Genomic DNA, 20,179 nt, shown 5'->3' on the forward strand with positions numbered 1-20,179 from the left:
GCTACCATTTAGGGAGCTCCTACCACATGTGCTAAGCCCCTCTACAGGCTGTCTCATGTACTCCTGGTAACTACCCTAGTATCTCCACTTCACAGATGAGAAGCTGAAGGTCAGAGTCATTCAGCAACCGGCGGCCATGTGCAGGATAACCAGGATTGGAGGTAGTTATCTCTATACTAGAGCCTGGACTCTTCTACACTATGCTGAAACCACTCATCAACTCTAGTCTACAAAGTGAATAAGTATTTAAGCCACTTTGATCAGCAATTCATGGATCCTTCTGCTTGCCCTGTTTCCTAGTAATGGTAATACCACCACCTTGTAGAGGGCTGTGTAAATCAGGAGGCATCTGCCTTAAGTTTGGGAGTAAGGAGAAGCCCGGTCACCTGCAATCCCCCGGGAGGGAATGCATGGAGGAGATTAGTGGGGTGCTGGCACGGAGAGACACCCACGCGGCCAGGGAGGACAGGAGGCCTGGGCTTTTCCTTCTGTGGGAGGGAGGCGAGAGCAGGATGGCTACTCTGCTTCACAAACCACACCCACACGTGACAGGACAAAGCAAGTGTATGGCAACGAGCCTACAACCAGGAAGCTGGGGTGTGGTTTTTAAATCATCCCAGTCAATGAATTAAGGACTAACCGGGACGGCTAGAGTTCTGCGGCTTCTACGAAGAGATGGAAAGCCCCCAGCTGCCCGGGCAGGGCAGCTTCAGGGCAGAAAGGCCAGCAGCCTCCACACCACCCCACGTGTCTATGCCAGGACAAGCCTGTCTGTGACTAATTCAAAAGACAGGTAGACCTTACTTGTGTCCCCAAAAAGTAGTATAGGAAAGTGCAAGTTGAGTCTCAGAGGTTAATTATATAACCCAGGTTGGCTTACCGTCTAAAAGACTTATTAAGTTTCTGCCTATAAAGCAAAGCATGTTTTTCTTTGCTTTGTGTAACTGTTAATTTACATAAATGCAGATTTTCATATGATGACTGCTTTAAAGTGTTGCATACTTGGAAGACATACTGTATTCAAAATGTTAAGTACTTAGAGAAATTGGGAAATTGTTTACTTGCTTGGTGTGAAAATTGAAAAGCAACTTAAAATATAAATCTACTACAGCTAACATACACATAACCCTAGAAGTATCTTCATAAATTTAAAAATTCTAGCAAAAAGTATACATAGGTTTCCAATGAATTTGCAAAATAAATTTCTCTACCATTTGACAGTTTACATTCTCAAGGGAACACTGACTCAGAAATGTCTAGGCAGCAGGTGCCCCTCTTCCCTACTTGAGGACACTTTGTGCCCTGAGGACCTGCTACCCTCAGTGTGTCCCAGGACCGGCAGCACAAGCACCATCTTGTTAGGAAGACAGATTCTCCAGTGCCAGCCCAGACCTACTAAATCAGAATGTGCATTTTAACAAGGTCGCCAATGACCGGATGAACACTGGAGGCCAGAAGCACCATTACCAGAGCCTGCAGGAAAGTGTTCTGTATTGGAGAGCTTGGAGCAGCGTGCCACCGGCCAGGCCTGTGCAGGCTGGGGCGCTGGACTGCCTGGCGGGTAAATGAGGGCCCAGACTCACCTCGAGCATATTGTAGATGATGTAGAGCTTGATGACGGACTGGCCCCTAATCAAGTGATACATCATGGAGTAGTCCACATAGTGCATCATAAAATAGCAGATGACCAAAATGACACCCTTCAACATGTCACACACCTGGGCAGGCTGAAGCAAACGTCTGTCCCTGAAATGTATGAGAAGTAATAAGAATATGAGTTTTACCTTCTGTGTTCTTGAATAAATAATCTTTACTGGACATACAGTGGCAAACAAAGGTAATGGGACTTAGGTTGATCTTTCAAAAATTTCAAACTAACAAGGAAAGTTATGCTGACTACTCAACAGTATGAAATTTTCTGCCCAAGGAGAGAATATAAAATATTAAACCAGAATTACTGCTAGAAGTGGGGAACCTAAACAAGTGAACACCGAAGGCAGGCGGCTGCTAATAGAGTGCTCGGAAGCAATGGATTTCCACAAAGAAGACACAAGCCTCCCACCTCATTGGGAAGCCCTGGAGCCCCACTGGCTTAGGCCTTCTTATGCAGTGCTAGCATTCTACGCATGGTGTTCTGCACTTTGCACTTTTTATTTAACAGCATAACAGATTTTTCCATATCAGTTCATAAGGAATTCATATTTACATGACAGTGCAGTGCTCCACTGTGTGGATGTATCATAATTTATGTAACATATCATTGACAGATTTCCAGACTTCTGCTACTATAAACCATGATGCGATGTACATGTCATGCCATGCCAGTGAAAGTGCATCTATAGGATAATGTCCTAAAACTGGAATCTCAGGGTTATGTTCACTTGACGTTTTGCTACTAGCAGCTGTGCTGCCCTCTGCAAGGGTTGTACCAATTTACACTTGCACTAGACACCTGTAAGCCCACGTGCATCAACTAGCATTTGATCAACTTTGGGATCTCCGCCAATGCCACTTGTGAAAAACTGAATCTAGTAGTTTCAATGTTAATTTCTCTCATTAGGAGACTGACATCTACTTTATATATTTAAGTTATTTATACTGTGCGTGAATTCTCTTCTCACATCTTTCTCTTACTGGTTTGTAGGGCAGCTTTTATATTACAAAAGTTAGCCGTCTATGACGTGAGTCGAAAATACAGTTGCTCCTTAAACAACAGGGTTTGAACTGCACGGGTCCACTTATACGTGGATTTTTTTCAATAAATATGTACTTCAGTACTACATGCTCTGCAATTGGTTGAGTCCATGGATGAGGAACCATGGATACAGAGGAATCTCGGACACGGAGGGATCGTGTATACGGAGGGCTGGCTATTGAGCATAGGGTCGGTGCCCTAACCCCCAGTTGCTCAAGTGTCAACTGTGGTTTTTTCCTAATTAACACAAGCAGAATCATTCCTTACTTTTGAGGTCAGAGTATAGGGAGCTAAACCTAAATTGTGAATGGAAACGTCTTCCTAAGACACAGCAAAAAAATACATTAGAAAAGAAGAAATTTAAGACTTCTTTCACTGAACGTAAAATTCCTGTGACAAGAATGGGAAAGGTGTTTTCTCTAAGTCAACTGCAGGCTGATTCCTCAAGATAGAAAATGCTCAGTCTCCTGCTTTGGCAGCTTTTACATATGGATCGTACAATCAATAAAAAGCCTGAATACTGGCATTAGGAGCCGCAGAGTCTCTTCATTTCTGCCCGTTGTGACAACACTTTAGGACCTACCTAAGGGGTGAGCTCCCTTTCCAGCGGGCTATTGGTGTCCTGAGCTCTCTACTTACTTGGTATTTCCTGGCTACCTATTCTCTCTGGAGCTCCTTTCTAGCCCTTGTCCACATTCAGATCGGGGGCTTTTTTCTTCCAAAGATCCTTGTAGGGTTCAACAAGGAACCCAAAACTGCTACCCAGAACACTGCTCTATAAGAGAACAGTGAGGCATGCAATGCCAATTCTGCCAGATGTGCTACAGAACCTCATACTTGTTTTCTACAATACATACTGCATTGCGTACTACACTGTAGTATGCAGAGGTTTTTAGTCAGGTGTGAATTTGACCTCTTCACAGAGAGAATATGGAAATCTGCAAAAGTCCTGAAAAGAGACAAATTCTGTGAAGACCGGGTCCAGGGAGGGCTAGCAGAGGATGAGAAGACACTGGGCTGAACCAACGAGCTAGATGGAGAGACGGGTCAGAATAATCCAAGTCACGCCACGTGTCCAAGTCATACCACCACAGCACAATAAGCCGAGGGAAGTTATTCTTAGTAGTTGAAGTGGAAATCTTGGGAAAAACTGCCTCAAGGACAAAGTTGATCAATCTCTATCATCGTTTTTCTGTCCCTTTCTGTCCTCAGTGCTGTTCCTCTCTTTCCCTGCAGACTCTGGCCCTTTTCTTCTCATGAAATCCAGAGTGAGCTGCATCTCCCATCTGCAAACACCTAGCCCAGAACACAGAACTCTGCCAAAGGCTGTTCAAATATCGAGGTAGTTCGCTGCTGGACCCCAAGATAAAAAATGGAAGCGGTATTATATTTGTCAAGAGCTGGAGGTAAACATATTTTTAAGTCAAACAATGAGAAGAGGAGACATTCTGAACACTCTTGGGATCCTGGCCCGTGTGCTTGTCTCCCCTGGGATGGCCAGGGTCAACCCGAAGCATCAGCCAGGAGCACACACCCACCTCCCCCTCAGAAGTGCTGGCACAGCAGAGCATAGGCTGAAAAGCACAAATCACCCATAGTCAGGGGCCTTTGTGTTTAAGAACTAGAGGTCATGTTTTATGAACTAAAGAAAACGATAGGAACGAAAAGTAGGGTGGTATTAATGAATTTGCATTAATTACCAAAAAGATTTAGATAACTAATTAAAGTAGAAATCTATACTTAGAGCTTTTGGTACTAGATTGGCATCTACTTAGTTAAGTGATCTCAGTCAAAGCACTTTATTTAAGAGATAAAAGGATTTTTAATACATATCTGTCCAATTTTGTTTCTTTATAAACATTTGCAACAAAGGAACAGTGTGTAAGTATATCTAAGGAGGAATATTATATTTGATACAAGTCATTGTTAGAAATTAGCTACCAAACATTGGAAAGCTGTCTCCCCAAATAACGTAATACCACACATTTTAAACCAAGATGATAACTAAAATTTTTAAATTTTAAATAAACAACTTTAATTTAGCTTTCTTTTGCTTAGGATTAAACCAGGCTGTAAAAATGGCGGAAGAGTTGAAGAAACACCTTATGCTACAATCCACAGGTCCTATGAGGCAGGCACCATTCTAGGCACTTGGCACGTATCTGTTCTAGTTTCCACGACAATCCTATGAGATCCTATGAGGAAGGTACATCACAATCCCAATTTCACAGATGATGCAGAGTATCAAGAACGTGCCTGCAGCTGCATGGTCAGGAATTAGACGTGGGGGACCAGGGATCTGACCCTCTGCATCTGGCTCCAGAAGGCATGTTCTCACTCCCATCTACCATCCCAGACTTTTCTTTAAAAGAACTTTTAAACTTACAGGAATCAGCAACTCAGTATCTTTTATCTTTCAGCATAATTTAATATTGTATAATTTATCACTGTACTGTCATCTCATATGGAAAAATTATTATGCTAAAAACCAAAAATAGCTGTAATTTTTCATTTCTAAAAAGATGGGAAAAAGGACTGTTTTCACTGGATCTGTGCACTGCTTTCTGTGCACTCTCTGCTTTGGTGAAAATTTTCCATTGCTTACATCATAACTGGGTACTACAGAGATGACTCTGATTTTCTCCTTAATTTCAAAATTAAGGGGATTTATTCAAATAAAAACATAAAAGCATAACTCTTAAGAAACAAGGGTCTTGTTTTCATATAAATTTCCCTGTAAGTGAAAAAGGAAAGTTGCAAAAATTAAAAAATCGTTTCTAAGGGGGCATCACAGCTTCTCTGAGTAAGAAAAGATCTAACCTCAAAATAAGTTCAGCTGGTTAAAACAACTTGAACCAGCTCCAGCATTTGTTTCCTTCTCTGCCAGGACATTTTTGGATATGATATATGATAAGTATTTCCAACTCCATAAGAAGCTTATCTACAGCCCTGACAATCAACTCTGAATTGGTTTATGAACAATACTTTCAGGCTGAAGCTCTTCCTTATAAATGCCTGTTAAACAGTGGTTACTGGCAATTCGCTTTGCAAGCACTGAAAATCCCACACTAACACATAAACAAGTGGAGGAAGCTGTTGGACAAAGTGAAAACCCCACTAATCTAATTTACAGTTGGCTGTCAGTTATCACAAGACACTGTAAGCCACTCTTACAGAAATTAAATTGTCTACATTTCTAAATTTTATCTTTTGGTCTTTCAAATACTTTCCCTGGATTTGCAATTACCAAATAAAGTGACCCAGTTGTTTCAAGGGCACTTTTGGGGAACAGAATGATGTAGTAAGCCAAGATGATCAGGTGTAGGCTTTTTCTGCACCCTGTTCAGCAGAAGGTACTATGCCAACTAAGATTAAAGTAAAAACTGATAGTGAACAGAAAAAGATCAGGAAAGAAGAGGAGGCAACACAAATGACTAAGAGAACTGGGATAAGCCCTGCCTAGTTAATTTTCAAACTGGTGTTGAAACATGCCAAGGTACCAGCATGAGCTACTTCATTACAAAATACGCATACTGGATCTTTCTTCTTTTCTCTCTTTCTCTTTTAACATGTTTAGCTATTTGTGGTATAACTGAAAAATGAAGATATACAAGCACTATTGAAAAAAACGTGAAATATTAAAAAGTCTCCATTTTTGAAAGAGAAGTCGTTTTATAATTTTAGAGTAAACTGGAATAAAGTATTAAGATTAAGATATTTTCCTTAATTAGGAGACTGAAAATTTTAAATCTTAAGTTTTTGCGACAGGCAGTAGAAAAATAATTATAAAAGCTTAAAATGAATAACTGAAGTGTTCCTTGGGCTTTGAAAATAATTTCAAACTATACTAGGAAAAAACCACTGGTTTTATAAGCTATGTTTGGTGCTTGGAGGATGCAAAATAAAAACTGCTCACATTGAAGGGCTCAGCTGACTGATGTGGCATTGGGAATGAAGTACTTGATGTCAGGTCTAGTCCGACATGTATAATTAAAGATCATTTTATCAAGTGATTTTCTTATGTTAGATGAGATCATGGTGAAATCCTGCACAAATGTGGACGAAGCTTTATGACCAAGTAAGGACAGGGAACCACATTTTCTTCAGTATGTGTCCATCTCCAAATGGTTATGTCTATATTTTTTCATTATAATCAGTATTCGTTTGTACTGATGTCAATTTGGCCGAGAGTATAGAAGGAAAAATCAGGGTTTACTCACCACGAGGAGTCCCTGTGACACCACATTCCATTCTATAAAGGAAGTGAAAGTGCTCCTCCCTTCGGTCTGATTTACGAGAGAGAAAGAAAGAGAGAAGGTTGTAATGTTGCTACGCTACTTAGAGCGTCATGGTGAGGAAACAGGGGACAATAAAACCTGAGGTTAGGAAGACTCTCTAACAAATATATTGCTCTCTACAAATCAGCCACGTAGACCAGCCCTGGTAAGAGGAAATGACAGACGTACTTGTTTCCCCAGAGAAGTTACCAAGAGCTCTCCCTACATGCGCGACAGGGGTGGCATGAATCACTCAGGCCAAAAATAAGACTTAATCTAAAAAGAGAAAAATCTATTATGTATAATGTGTGTGTGTTCATATGTGTGCAGTTAATTTTAGGTGGAACTACCTTGGAGGAGGTAAGGCATACAGAAGAAACCCAATGGGTTAAGAAACTCTCAAGCACTTGAAATTCATAATTCTTTGGGAGATGAGAGCTTTCTGTGGGGTAAATTCTCAAAAGAAAAAGATACCATTGCCTCTTAAAAACAAAAAAGTACATAAAGCCTCAAGTAAGAGTTATGCCTAAAACCGAGGTGAGAAAACAGTAAAATTTACTTGCACATATTTTATTTCCTCCAATAGTAAAAGAAAAAGACTCTAGCATTTATTACTTAAACCTACTCTACACTTATTACTGTCTAAAATATTTTAGCAAAGTTTTCAAAACTATCAGTTCCTGGCACCAGATAGTATTGCTTTTCTCTACAATCTCCCTCAACTTTTAACTCAAATGTGACTGAGGCTTCTACAACACAAAATGAAGCCACAGGTTGGAGGAGGAAAAAGGATCCAGAAAAAATGCCAGGTAAATTAAAAACACACATACAACTGGTTATTATTTATTTATTCTATAAGTAAATTTGGAAAAAATAATGTTGGATACCTCTTTAGCATAATATAGAGCAGTCTACTTTTCTAAAAAAACAAAATACTTTCATTCTTCCAAGAAACAAAGATACTTCATATAATAAATCAAAACTTAATTCTGATTTTCATGTCCTCATCATTAAAAAAATTATCCTAATTCAACAAGTTTCTCAAATGTTTTTTAAAAATTATACTATCCTGAGAAAGAGGGAAGATATACATAAATCAGTTGGCTTTTAAAGAATCTGGGTGTATTTCTTTATATTAGTCTACAACAAAACAGTTAAGGGCAAAGATTTTTCAAGACTGTAAATTCATTAGCAATAGTTTTCACCTAAATATTCTTGGAATTACTAAGGACAGGTGTAAACTTTTTATGCAAGCAGTACACCCGTTGCAGATAACACACACACAACAATGGAGTCAAGAAAATTACCCTGTCAACATCTCAAAATGAAAAATATTTTAACAGGGTCAAAAGCTGGCAAAATGTCCACCAGGGGAGCAATCATGATAAGGGCTGGTTTCTTAAGGGCTGCAGATTCGCCCTGACCCTCAGGCTTAATGAAAGGCAGAAAGTCTATTTAGTTGTCAGTACTGACAAACACCCGCAAACCAAAACCCACGACAAGTTTGCAGAAGATTTAGAAATAGGTTCAAAAAATCAATTCTAAAGCAGAAAACCCGGGAGGCTGTCAGCTTTCGGAAGCCTCTCACAAATGCTGTACCAGATACAACTCCGCACGTAGAGGAGGTGAGAACACCAATCCCATTTCTGAAAAGAGGGCGATAACAGCATTCTGCTATGATGTGATGCTGAAACCACAGCACTAGAGCCTGCAAACTGTTGCTGTTTTCATGTCAGCATCTTGATTTTGACAAATATCCCTTCCCATCCCCCACCCGACTTTTTGGGAATAATTTCACACAACTAACAGACTAGGAAGATATCAATAGTAACTTTGTTTTTCTTTAACAGAAAAAAACCTAAAATACAGAAGAGTGAGAAAAAGAAAACAGAAAAAAGAATACAATCAACATCTTTGCTGGTCTCTTTAATTTCTTCTTATCTCTTTGAAAAAATAAAGTCAGACTGAAGGAAAGAGCACTTTTTGTTTGCTTAAAAAGATGGGACATGATACAGCTACAGGCAAGACAAATCAAATAATCTTGAATGGAAGTAGAGAATGTTGGAAGAAAAGCTATAAGACGACAAAACTTGGCTGATTAATAATTTTGTAAAAATAAAATGTATTTTTATATTCCTAAAATATTTGAAAGGTCTTAGACTTAATATTAACAATAGTTTTGCTAATTCTGATAAAGTATACTTAAGGCACTAAGACAGGAAGGCAGTATCTTCATATTCTGTATAATCTGCCTACACTCACAGAGTATTTAAAGTGATGAAGTTCTGTTATATAATTTTAACTGCACTTCACGTTATATATACACATATTTATTAGTGATGGCATAAAATGTAATTTTTCAGTTGATCCAAACTGCAGAAATAGCAAGAACTGTTTGCCCAGAAAAACTTAGCGGAGTCTTCACTGTAGTGTGATGGGCTGCCCTCTAGTGTCAGTTTGGCCATAAAACCTTGAAAATAGAATGGACTTGAATTCTGTTTTAAAATGTTATTCAAATTAATTTAGATTGAAAAAGTATTTTAAAGTAATATACAAAAGTTATCACCTTTACTTTTTATGCCAAAAAAACCCCTTAAAATACCTAGAAAAGGTTGGCTCTAGGGACCATCGACCACTCACACTAAAGCCAACAAGGAGTAGAGTGATGAAGGCTTCCCAGCTCTCTGCAACACCTCTCCCACTTTTTAGAACACTGAAAGACTTCTCTAATGCTACTTTGGTGCCTTGCTCCCCAAGTGGCAAGGGACACAGTTTAGATGCCTGTGTAACAACAAGACGGCTCTTGTTGATTTTAGGTTACACATCCTTTTCATGCTATATCTCATCGTGCCAACAGCCACAGAGAACATGCTCTGTCTTTAAAAGCCATTCGCTTAAAGACAGCTAGAGCACGAACTTGCCTCACACTGCTGATCAAAGAATAACTAAAAAGTAATCTAGCTCATAGTGTAGACATGAGTTATTTTATGTCAGGTAGCCTCACCTGGGCTTTATCCAACTTTCCATGCGTCTATTCTTGTTATGCAATCACACATGAAGACTTCCATTTAGTAATGTCTTAGATTTTTTTCTTGGTCTTCTGAAAAGGTAACTGAAATAACCATGATTCTATTGAGCTCCCAACAGTGATAAAGGAATAGTGATAGTATACAAGGTTAGGCTTTCTGAATATTGGAGTACCATGCTACAAATGTCTGAAAAAAAAGGTTTGCTGATACAAATAAAGTCTTCTTAAAAATTCTCCCAAAGGCATAAAGCACGTACTTGAATATCTTAAAGTTGACGGTAAATTCCTAAAAAAGATCCCCCCATTTGATTAACAAGAAATTAATAAAATATGTAACATAATTCTTTCATTCTGGAAGGAGAGGAAGATTATAGAATATGAAGTATCACATATAACAATGCTGTGATCTTAATTCTTATAATCTACCCCATGCCATCCTGCAAAGAAGAGCTTTTACTCTTATCACAATATGATCATCATGATCGATAAATTCTTCCAATTTACACTGGAGGGATTTCTTCCTTATTAATACTGATTAAGGCCATTTTTAAAAGGACTGTATGTGTTATTCAGTACGTACTAAATATCAAGTATATGCTCGTTTATGACTTTAAAAGAGACCCTTCCATGACTTTAGTCTTAAAAAAAAATCAACACATAATTCTGTATGTTGATCAATAATTTTATAACTCAGTTTCCATGGTTACTGATGATAATGTTATTATTCATATATTTAATATACCATGGAAGAGTCACCTACTTTATAGTTAAATAAAGTTTCACATATTATTGTCCATTTCAGTATTTTGTAACTTTCTCAGAATGAAACGTATATAGAAAAATGACGCATGTGAGAAATGTAAATAGGGCAACTATGCTAAGAACACTGTAATAATGTTACAGAGAGTGACCACACAGAGCAGAGGCATGTTGATGTAACCACAAAGAAAAAACCTGTAAAATCCGAATTTCTAACCTCAAGACCAAAAACGCATTAAGATTCACATAAGCTTTACATTTTCATCTTCCTGTTCCCAGTTTTGGAAGAGAAGGAAGGAAGGAAACTAGTATCTATTCCTGTCTACTACGAACCAGGCACTACACTAGGTATTCTTTTTACATCTCTCAGTCTTTGTGGTAAAAGATGCTGGCTCTAAACGTCCCCTTTTTACTGATGGGGACACAAGCTTAGAGAAGTTAGTAGTTGCTCATGACCCATCAGTTAATCAACGCTGGGCCAGACTGTCTGATCCTTCCCACCAGGACCATGGTCTTCAAGAGCTTTCCCCTCTCACAAATCAGAGGGGGGTCTCACCTGTAAGCAGTAACTAAGGCTAGCTAGGCCATGAAGACAGAGACTCTCAAATGAGATGGAGGAGGAACCCTGTACTAAGAGCTCCCTAGGAGATTCTGATGCCAGTCGCCGCCCACCTCCCAGCCTAGCACCTGGTCCTCACTTTACAGATGATGCCCAGGAGGCCAAGGGACTTGAAGTACAGGCTGAGCTAGCACAGTGGCAATGTGGTTGGTCCTTGCCTCTCAGTGCTAGGCCTTTTCTATTCTTCTACACAGCCTCCTGCATTACTGACATTTGTTTACTGGCCAAAGCAAATTTCTAGTCCAAAACCATTTGGAAAAAAAAATGTGCATATAAAAAGTACAAATATTATATAAGCATATTACATAATATTCATTAAAAAGATAAACAGCATTCACTTATGCATTAAGGGCCAAAGTGTGAAAGAAACTTAATGATTATCCCTATTCTAAAAAATCTGTGCAAGTGATTATTTAGCTCAACTACAAGTAGTAAAAATAACTTAAATGTTTAAAATAGTTCATAATCTTAAACTTACCTTAAGCCATAGCAAGGCAGTGTGAAGAGCCTGAACAGCGCCAGGAAAACTCTTAAAGGAAGCAGGGTGAACACATACAGAAATGCATCCAGGCACAGAAAGATTCCAAAAACCATGAGCTGGATTTTCAAAGCAGAGAAGAACATAAAAAACAAAATGTAAAATAAATATTCTTTAAAATATTACAGATGAAAATTTTAAACAATCAAGGAATTTCTAAACTTTGTAGGAAATTCATTTCTTTTAATTTATCTATGGGAATAACAAGTTAGTACTTCTCCTTGTATATACAAGCCATATTCTAATGAAAAATCCCTTTTCAAAATGCAAGTTTGTAGTTCTTCTTCCAGAGCCTTTGGTTTACCACCTACACAAGTCAATTGCTCAAAACACAAGCTGCCCTTGACCACAGCATCTGATGTAGCTTTCTGGGTACTTCCTCAAACTTTAGAGATATTATAGAAAACCTTTCAGATACAACTTGTAAAGTCTAACCTTACTCTTATGTAAAGAGATTACTAATTTTAACAAAATTTCATGTATACTTTAACTTGCTGTACAGAGAAGGCATTATTCTTAATTGGAGGAATAGCTGCTAATATCTGTAGTGTTTCCCCCTTTCTTGTATACTTGCCACATAAGGAGGACAGAGTCTTTTGATGGCTTAAAGAAGGAGCCATACCCAGGCTACTAAACTCCACTATTTTAAGAGTGGGGACTTTCTGTATGTCTGACACACAAACATGGTATGATATATACACCCTCACACACAGCACTTGATGTATTCTTAGTCAATAAACTGTCCTACATATATATATTAAGCAGTTAAAATCCACACTGTTACTGGCAGAATCGCATCCCTCCCCACCAAATTCAGATGTTGAAGGCCTAACCCCTGGTACCTCAGAATGTGACTGTATTTGGAGATGAGAGTTAATTAAGTTAAAATGAGGTCATTAGGGCGGGCCCTAATCCAGTATGACTGGTATGCTTATAAGAAGAGAAAATTTGGACACAGACAAGACACAGAGGGAAGACAATACAAAGACATAGGGAGAAGACAGCCACCTACAAGCCAAGGAGAGAGGCCTCAGAAGAAACCAACCCTGCTGACACTTTGATCTCGGACTTTTAGCATCCAGAAGTGTGAGAAAACAAATTTCTGTTGTTTAAGACACCCAGTTTATGGTATTTTGTTACTGCAACCCTAGCAAACTAACACAACTTTATAAGAAAGGACACATTTTATTAATTTTTTGCAAGAATGTCTGAAGAAAAAAATATATATATATACACACACACGTATGTGTATGTATACATATATGTGCCAGGCTTCTTAGTAGTTGGTCTGCGTCAGTCACCCTGTCGTCAGCACAGTCACAGTTCTGTCTGTCCCCTTGTTTCACACACAAAGGAGTCCTATAAAAGACTGAGCAAGGTCCACCTAAAGCTAGTGGTCCTTACTTATTACTCTCCTGTCACCAAGAATCCTTTCCCTGTTTGCTGGTGATTTGTTGTTTACACTCCAAAGGCAGAAAATGACAGAAACCTGACATTCCCGGAAGGTATTTTGCTGTGTCCGCATAAACAGACAGCAAGCTGGGAAGGGCAGAGTTAAGTGGCTGTCTTTCTCGTGACCTTACACTGGGGATTAACACATCACTCATTCATCAGCGCCAAGTAAGACACTCAGCCTGGAGGGCACAGAGCCAGGCGGGACCTCATGATGGGGTTCCTGCCCTCAGCAAGCTTATTCGCATTTTCACAGATAGAGACACCAGCATGTAGATAAAGGAGGTCAATGCAGAGATAACGGCTGCTATGACAGAATTAAGTATACAAAGAACAGGGGAGCCCTGAGAAAGAATGGCCAACCCAACTTTGGGAGATTTAGAAAAACCTCCATAGAAGAGGAGACTCTTAATGACATCTGAGATGAGGGCTACTGACACCTGGAGAGGGCAGACTGGGTTGGGGTGGAGGGGTGGGAACAGGGGAAGGAAGCTTTCCAGGGGAGGAAGAAGCATGAGCAAGAACACCGATGAGAAAAGTAATCATGACGAAAACCGTCTCTTAAAGAATCAAACTTTCTTTTAACGAACAGTCACCTTTCTTAGGCTTAGAGGAATGTGTATTAGTATCATGGTAAACAACAGTAACAAAAGCCTAACGGGCCTTCCCCTTCACTTTTATTTTCAATTTTTATTGAAGTAGAGTTGATGTATAATGTTGTGTCAATCTCTGCTGTGCAGCAAAGTGACTCAGTTATACACATACATTCTTTTTTGTTGTTGTTAATTAATTAATTTATTTATTTTTGGCTGCTTTTGGTTCTTCGTTGCTGTGTGCAGCTTTCTCCAGTTACGGCGAGCGGGGGCTCCTCTTCGTTGCGGCACATGGGCTTCTCGTTGCGGTGGCTTCTCTTGTTGCGGAGCATGGGCTCTAGGCGCATGGGCTTCAGTAGTTGCATCATGCGGGCTCAGTAGTTGTGGCTCGTGGGCTCTAGAGCGCAGGCTCAGTAGTTGTGGCGCACAGGCTTAGTTGCTCCGTGGCATGTGGGATCTTCCCGGACCAGGGCTCGAACCTGTGTCCCCTGCATTGGCAGGCGGATTCTTAACCACTGCACCACCAGGGAAGCCCTATTTTTTCATATTCTTTTCCATTACGGTTTATCACAGGATACTGAGTATAGTTCCCTGTGCTATACATCAGGACCTTGTTGTTTATCCTCCCCTTCACATTTTAAACCAGCCCAGTAAACTCAGTGGGCAAGAAAAATCTTCCCCCACTGTATGCTGACCACATAAAGACCACCTGGAGCTGTCGATATGACAGATCTCAATATTAAAATGGAAGGAGGGACTTATCTGGTGGTGCAGTGGCTTAAGAATCCACCTGCCAATGCAGGGGACACGAGTTCCAGCCCTGATCTGGGAAGATCCCACATGCCGCGGAGCAACTAAGCCCGTGAGCCATAACTACTGAGCCTGCGCTCTAGAGCCCAAGAGCCACAACTACTGAGCCTGCATGTCACAACTACTGAAGCCCGCGCGCCTAGAGCCCATGCTCCGCAACAAGAGAAGCCACCGCAATGAGAAGCCCGCGCACCACAATGAAGAGTAGCCCCCGCTCGCTGCAACTAGAGGAAGCCCGCACGCAGCAACGAAGACCCAACGCAGCCAAAAATAAATAAATAAATAAAATTTAAAAAATAAAAAATAGGGCCTCCCTGGTGGCGCAGTGGTTGAGAGTCCGCCTGCCGATGCAGGGGATGCGGGTTCGTGCCCCGGTCTGGGAGGGTCCCATGTGCCGCGGAGCGGCTGGGCCCGTGAGCCGTGGCCGCTGGGCCTGCGCATCCGGGGCCTGTGCTCCGCAACGGGAGAGGCCACAACAGTGAGAGGCCCGCATACCGCAAAAAAAAAAAAAGAAAAAAAAAAAAAAAGAAAAAAAAAGAAAAAAGAAAATGGAAGGAAAGCAAGTGTCTGTGATCTAAAGAAACTTCAACTGTGTGGAAAGAAGGCATCCATCTATGTGAGAACGTGCAATATACAAATAAAGCAATAGAAATGCCTTTCAGGGTTTAGAAACATGGAAAAGTGACCCAACTCCTCTATCTACTGTTCAGGTGTTAACTTTTTTCACAAAGCACAGCATTCTCTTAATTTTTTTTTTTTTAATAAATTTTATTTTTGGCTGCGTTGGGTCTTCATTGCGGCGCGCGGGCTTCTCATTGCAGTGGCTTCTCTTATGGCGGAGCACGGCGCGCGGGCTTCAGTAGTTGTGGCACATGGGCTTAGTTGCTCCACGGCATGTGGGATCTGCCCGGGCCAGGGCTCGAACCCGTGTCCCCTGCACTGGCAGGCGGATTCTTAACCGCTGCGCCACCAGGGAAGCCCCTCTTAAATTCTTTACAAATGAAAATGAGAAAACTTCCGAAAAAAGTAAACAAGATGTAATCCTGAAAACATTCATCCTTGAGGGAGGTAAAGAAACGCCTGCTGGGCTGAGTGTGAGCCTGGCGCCCTACTGGGCGCTGGAGGGCATCTCATTTAATTTACCTCGTGATCCAGGAGTCTGAAGGAGATGTGTCAGACTCCTGTGTTTTCCATCCCCCAGGAGAGTGCTGAGTGCTGAGTGCTGACTACTTAATCCCCCATCAGCTCTTGAGCTCGTGATTTTCATCCCTGCTCAGCACATGAGGAAACCACAGCTCTGGAGGCTGAACACCTGCCCAAGGCTGTGGGTCAGAGTGAAGGAACTAGCCTTCATGCCTGGGTCTGTCTGCCTCAAGGTCCTACATGTTCTCTTTGAAGCAGTTTAAGCACAGCAAAAAGATCTTACTCCCTACTTTTGCTAGGCATAGGAGTTAACGTAATTTTCTTTGTGCTAACTTGTCTTTTGCCAATTTGCCTAGTGTCATAAAAAATGCAGAAATAAAGGCATTTAATGAATCAAATTTACAAAAGGCATAAACATTTCACATATATAGATTTACTGCTAGCTGTGAAAATGTTATCTTAATAAAATTAAAAGGTTCGAGTATATATTACTAACAAGAATAATGTGTACTTTCAGACCTTCAGTTAATTTGTATGGCATCTTGATAAAATAGGCAAGTACTATTTCCTCTTCATTTGGACCAAATAACCATAAAGCATTCAAGCAGTCTTAAATAACAGCTAATGAAATCTGCCCTGAAATATACAAGGTGTGACTATAAAGCCATGAAATTGGTGTCATATGCCACCCTCTGTTTCCCTTTTGAGAAACACAAAAATCTCCTTTAAATGCCACTTGAAATTTCAAAATAAATACAATGTTGTGGCTAAAATCAAAGAAGCACCATGCTTCTGGAACACGCCTCTTTAAATCACGGGTGAACATCCGTCTTATCAGCTGACAGTCATGCCTTGCGCACTGGACCCTTGTTGCTCTCTCCCCCCATTTCCCCATTTCTCTCCTCCTCTGGTACTGATGCTCCAGCCCCACCTCACTTTATCCATCTTGAAGAAGGCGGTATCTTACTTTAGCTGCATCTCACCTTGACGGGGGGTGGGGTGGGGGAGGCCTTATAAATATGTCATCTCTTTGAACTGGCCACTACATGAATAACAGAATGCAGAAAACCAAAGCATAATCGAGAAACTTCAAGAAGAAACCCCACACTGGAGTTTTTGGCTTGTACCTCTTTTCCATTCAGTGTTATTTTCCCGGGGATGGAAGACAAAAGTTTGTGTGAAAACTTTCCAGAGCTAGCTCAGTCTTTTATCTGTTCCTCCTTCTCTCTCTTAACGAAACATGTATTGCATGCTCTCATGTTCCCTGGTCTTTCTGGCTGGTGGGAGATCTTGTGTGGAAGGGCTTCAGAAGCCTTTTACGGGTACTGGGCAATACGGCCAGGCACTGGCCAGGTGCTGTGCACAGGGCCTGAGGGCCTCCGTGCATCCTCACCTCCAACCCGAGCACACCGCCCCTGCCCCGACTCTGCAGTGAAACTTGGGAGCTTGCCCAGTTCCTGAGCAGTAGAGGCAAGGACAGTAGGTCTGCAGAAGACATGGCTTTGAAACTGAAGCACTATTTCTACTGAAGACACCTGTCACTCAGCATCAACCTCGCCACTGGATTTGGCTTTATATGTTTAAAAAAAAAAGATTTAACAGAAGTTTTTAATAACTGAATATCAATGTTAAAACTACAACAATTCTGTAACACTTCTGGTCAACAAAACATCACACGCTAGTGAAAATTTCCACAACCAGCTCTTACCACACTCATTTTGAACCTAATACTATTGTTCTTAATCATATGAAAAATACTAGCCTCAAAAGAAATAAACAAATAAAATGCCAGCCTCTCTCTGTGGAGAGTGGAGCAAGGTTTCTTAACCTTTTAAAAATGTTTCCTTTTTTGACAAAAATCTCCTGCCTTCCTTTTAATGCCATTTGAAATTTCAGTAAATAAAACGTTACGGCTAAAATTAAAGCACAGTGATTCTGGAATATGCCTCTCTGAGTTGCACAAACCATCTTCTGGCAATTCTGAATCCATCTCCTCCACCATGACCACCAAGTAGTGTCCAGAGCTGAGGGCGGCTGCTCTGGGGTGGGAGTTGGGAAGCAGTAGTAAAGCAGGAAGGGTGTTTTCTTTCCTTCCCCTGGTCTCAGTTTATAAAGCTCTGGGTCTACTCCTGTAAGAGCAGAACCCGCGTCCTGCTTAATTCTACACGGGGGTTGAAAGGTCATTTAGGAAGGACATCTTCCCCAGGGAATTCAAATCTAGTGAGCGGGACACAGACTGCAGAGTAAGGGCCAGATGAAGGATGTGCTCTGGATGCGCTGAGATCAGGTCTGAGCAGCGAGCTGGGGTGGGGGTGGGGGGATGAACTTGGGATGGGCACCTGGGGGAGGGAGGAAGAGAGTTAGCAAAGATCTCCCACCAGGAGACAAGATGGGCACTAGCTGCCGCCAGGCACAGAAAGGAGGAACAGCATTTCAAGCAAAGACAAGAGCGTGCTCAGGTGCAACGTGAGCGGGAGGCTGTGTGGCCAGAATGTAATCATCAGATGAGAGGGTCAGGAATCAGCCCAGTTAACCACTAAGGGGCACAAATCTTTATCCTGTGTTCCGGAAGTTCTCAACAAACTCACATGCGGGGATCAATTAAAAGGATGTCAAGGAGAATGGGTTGTCAATAAGGAAGTTTACAAATGACTGACTCTGAAAGCAATTACTGCTTCAAGGTCATCCCTATAATAAAATAATTTTTATTCATCTGAATTCAAAATTTCATACCCCTGGGAAGTCTACACTCTAGGAGATGGTAAACAAAGGGATTACAAGGAGCCAAGTACTTTCATGACAGGCAAAGTCACATAAATGCATGTGCGTTAACGAAAACAAGGTAATTTTGATAAAAGGCTTCATAACAGTCAACTTATGCCTGACATTTTTTTTTTGGCGGTACGCAGGCCTCTCACTGCTGTGGCCTCTTCCGTTGCAGAGCACAGGCTCCAGATGCACAGCCTCAGCGGCCATGGCTCACGGGCCCAGCCGCTCCGCGGCATGTGGGATCTTCCCGGACCGGGGCACGAACCCGTGTCCCCTGCATCGGCAGGCGGACCCTCAACCACTGCGCCACCAAGGAAGCCCTGCCTGACATATTTAACACAAGGAATAAATGTCTTCGGAGGTAAATAAATATACTGATGATTTTAATTTGTAGAAAGACTGCACATGGAAAGATCTTGAGATTTTCCTACTTCTCTTATTTTTAATCATTGTTGAATATTGTAATATTCTAAGCACTTGACCTATTTAACTTACTTAGTCCTTACAACAACCCTTGCTTGAGGCAGGGGCCATTACTTGGTATTTTGCAAGGACAAACAGGGCTGTGATGTACAAGGCTGGGTGTGCCCTCAGGACCCTATGGCACATTTGCGAGGTCTTAGCAGCTGCTGCAGGCTACAGTCACACACCTTCTCGGCTCAAATCTGCTATTTTTAGGGAGCGACCAGCAGCACTGCAGCAGGCTGAGAGAAGCAGCAGGAACAGTTACGAAGGAGAATACTGTCCGGGGGAGATAGCACAGTGGCCTGATACAGCATGATGGAAAGAGAGAGGAAAGGAAGGATTTTAGACTGTTTCCAAAGCTAACGTGACAGAAATAAGTTACTGATCCAAAAAGATAAACAAAGCCCCACAGTGCCAAGATCACAAATTGTCTTTTAAACACATCAGTGAATGGGATGGAGGCCTGAAGTCTTTGGCTGGTTGCCCCAGAACCATCTGATGGGTCCTATGTGCCTAAGAGGTACAGGGCCGACACCAGGACAAGGAAGCCCTGGATGCCTGGGCCATCCGCCATCACCTCCAAGCCCTGCCTCTGAAGTGGGCTACTGGTGCCCCTGCCAAAATGGATTTTCACTCCCACCCGCCCCACGCCAAGAAGCGTTAGGAAAGGTAAGACCGTCACACAAGACACGAGGAAGCTGCTGTCACCACTGATGCAAGCCAGGGGCAACAAGCATCATACAGGCCAGGAGGAACACCAGCTAAGGCTGCTGAGATGCTGACATGAGCAGATACCCTAGGCTTTCCCGTGCCTTAGCAGTCATGTGGTGGGACGTCTTGAGGCAGGGTGTGTCACAAACAAGAGCTGCATCATGAGAACAATGTAGGGGGATGATTCCCCACACGTTTTCATGAAAATTAGAAACCGAGCAGGATGCCCAAGAAATCACTGCCATATACAGATCTAAGTACTCTCTATTAGTTTCACAACAAAATCTCAGGACTGTTTTATTGAAATAAAGGTGAAACAT

At 41.5% G+C, this 20,179-nt stretch overlaps 1 protein-coding gene across 1 annotated transcript in view; it reads right to left on the minus strand.

Moving 5' to 3' along the window:
• TAPT1 (transmembrane anterior posterior transformation 1) overlaps nucleotides 1-20,179 on the minus strand; it is a 63,474-nt gene that overhangs the window by 24,804 nt on the left and 18,491 nt on the right. Inside the window, exons 3-4 of the mRNA XM_082631206.1 lie at nucleotides 11,857-11,975; nucleotides 1,584-1,746 (exon numbers count right to left, since the gene is read on the minus strand). Coding sequence (XP_082487332.1) covers nucleotides 1,584-1,746; nucleotides 11,857-11,975 — 282 coding nt within the window. The remainder of the gene's footprint in view (nucleotides 1-1,583; nucleotides 1,747-11,856; nucleotides 11,976-20,179) is intronic.

This window comes from Mesoplodon mirus (genome assembly GCF_964341445.2).
Source record: "Mesoplodon mirus genome assembly, chromosome: 2".
NCBI classification, from domain to species: Eukaryota; Metazoa; Chordata; class Mammalia; order Artiodactyla; family Ziphiidae; genus Mesoplodon; species Mesoplodon mirus.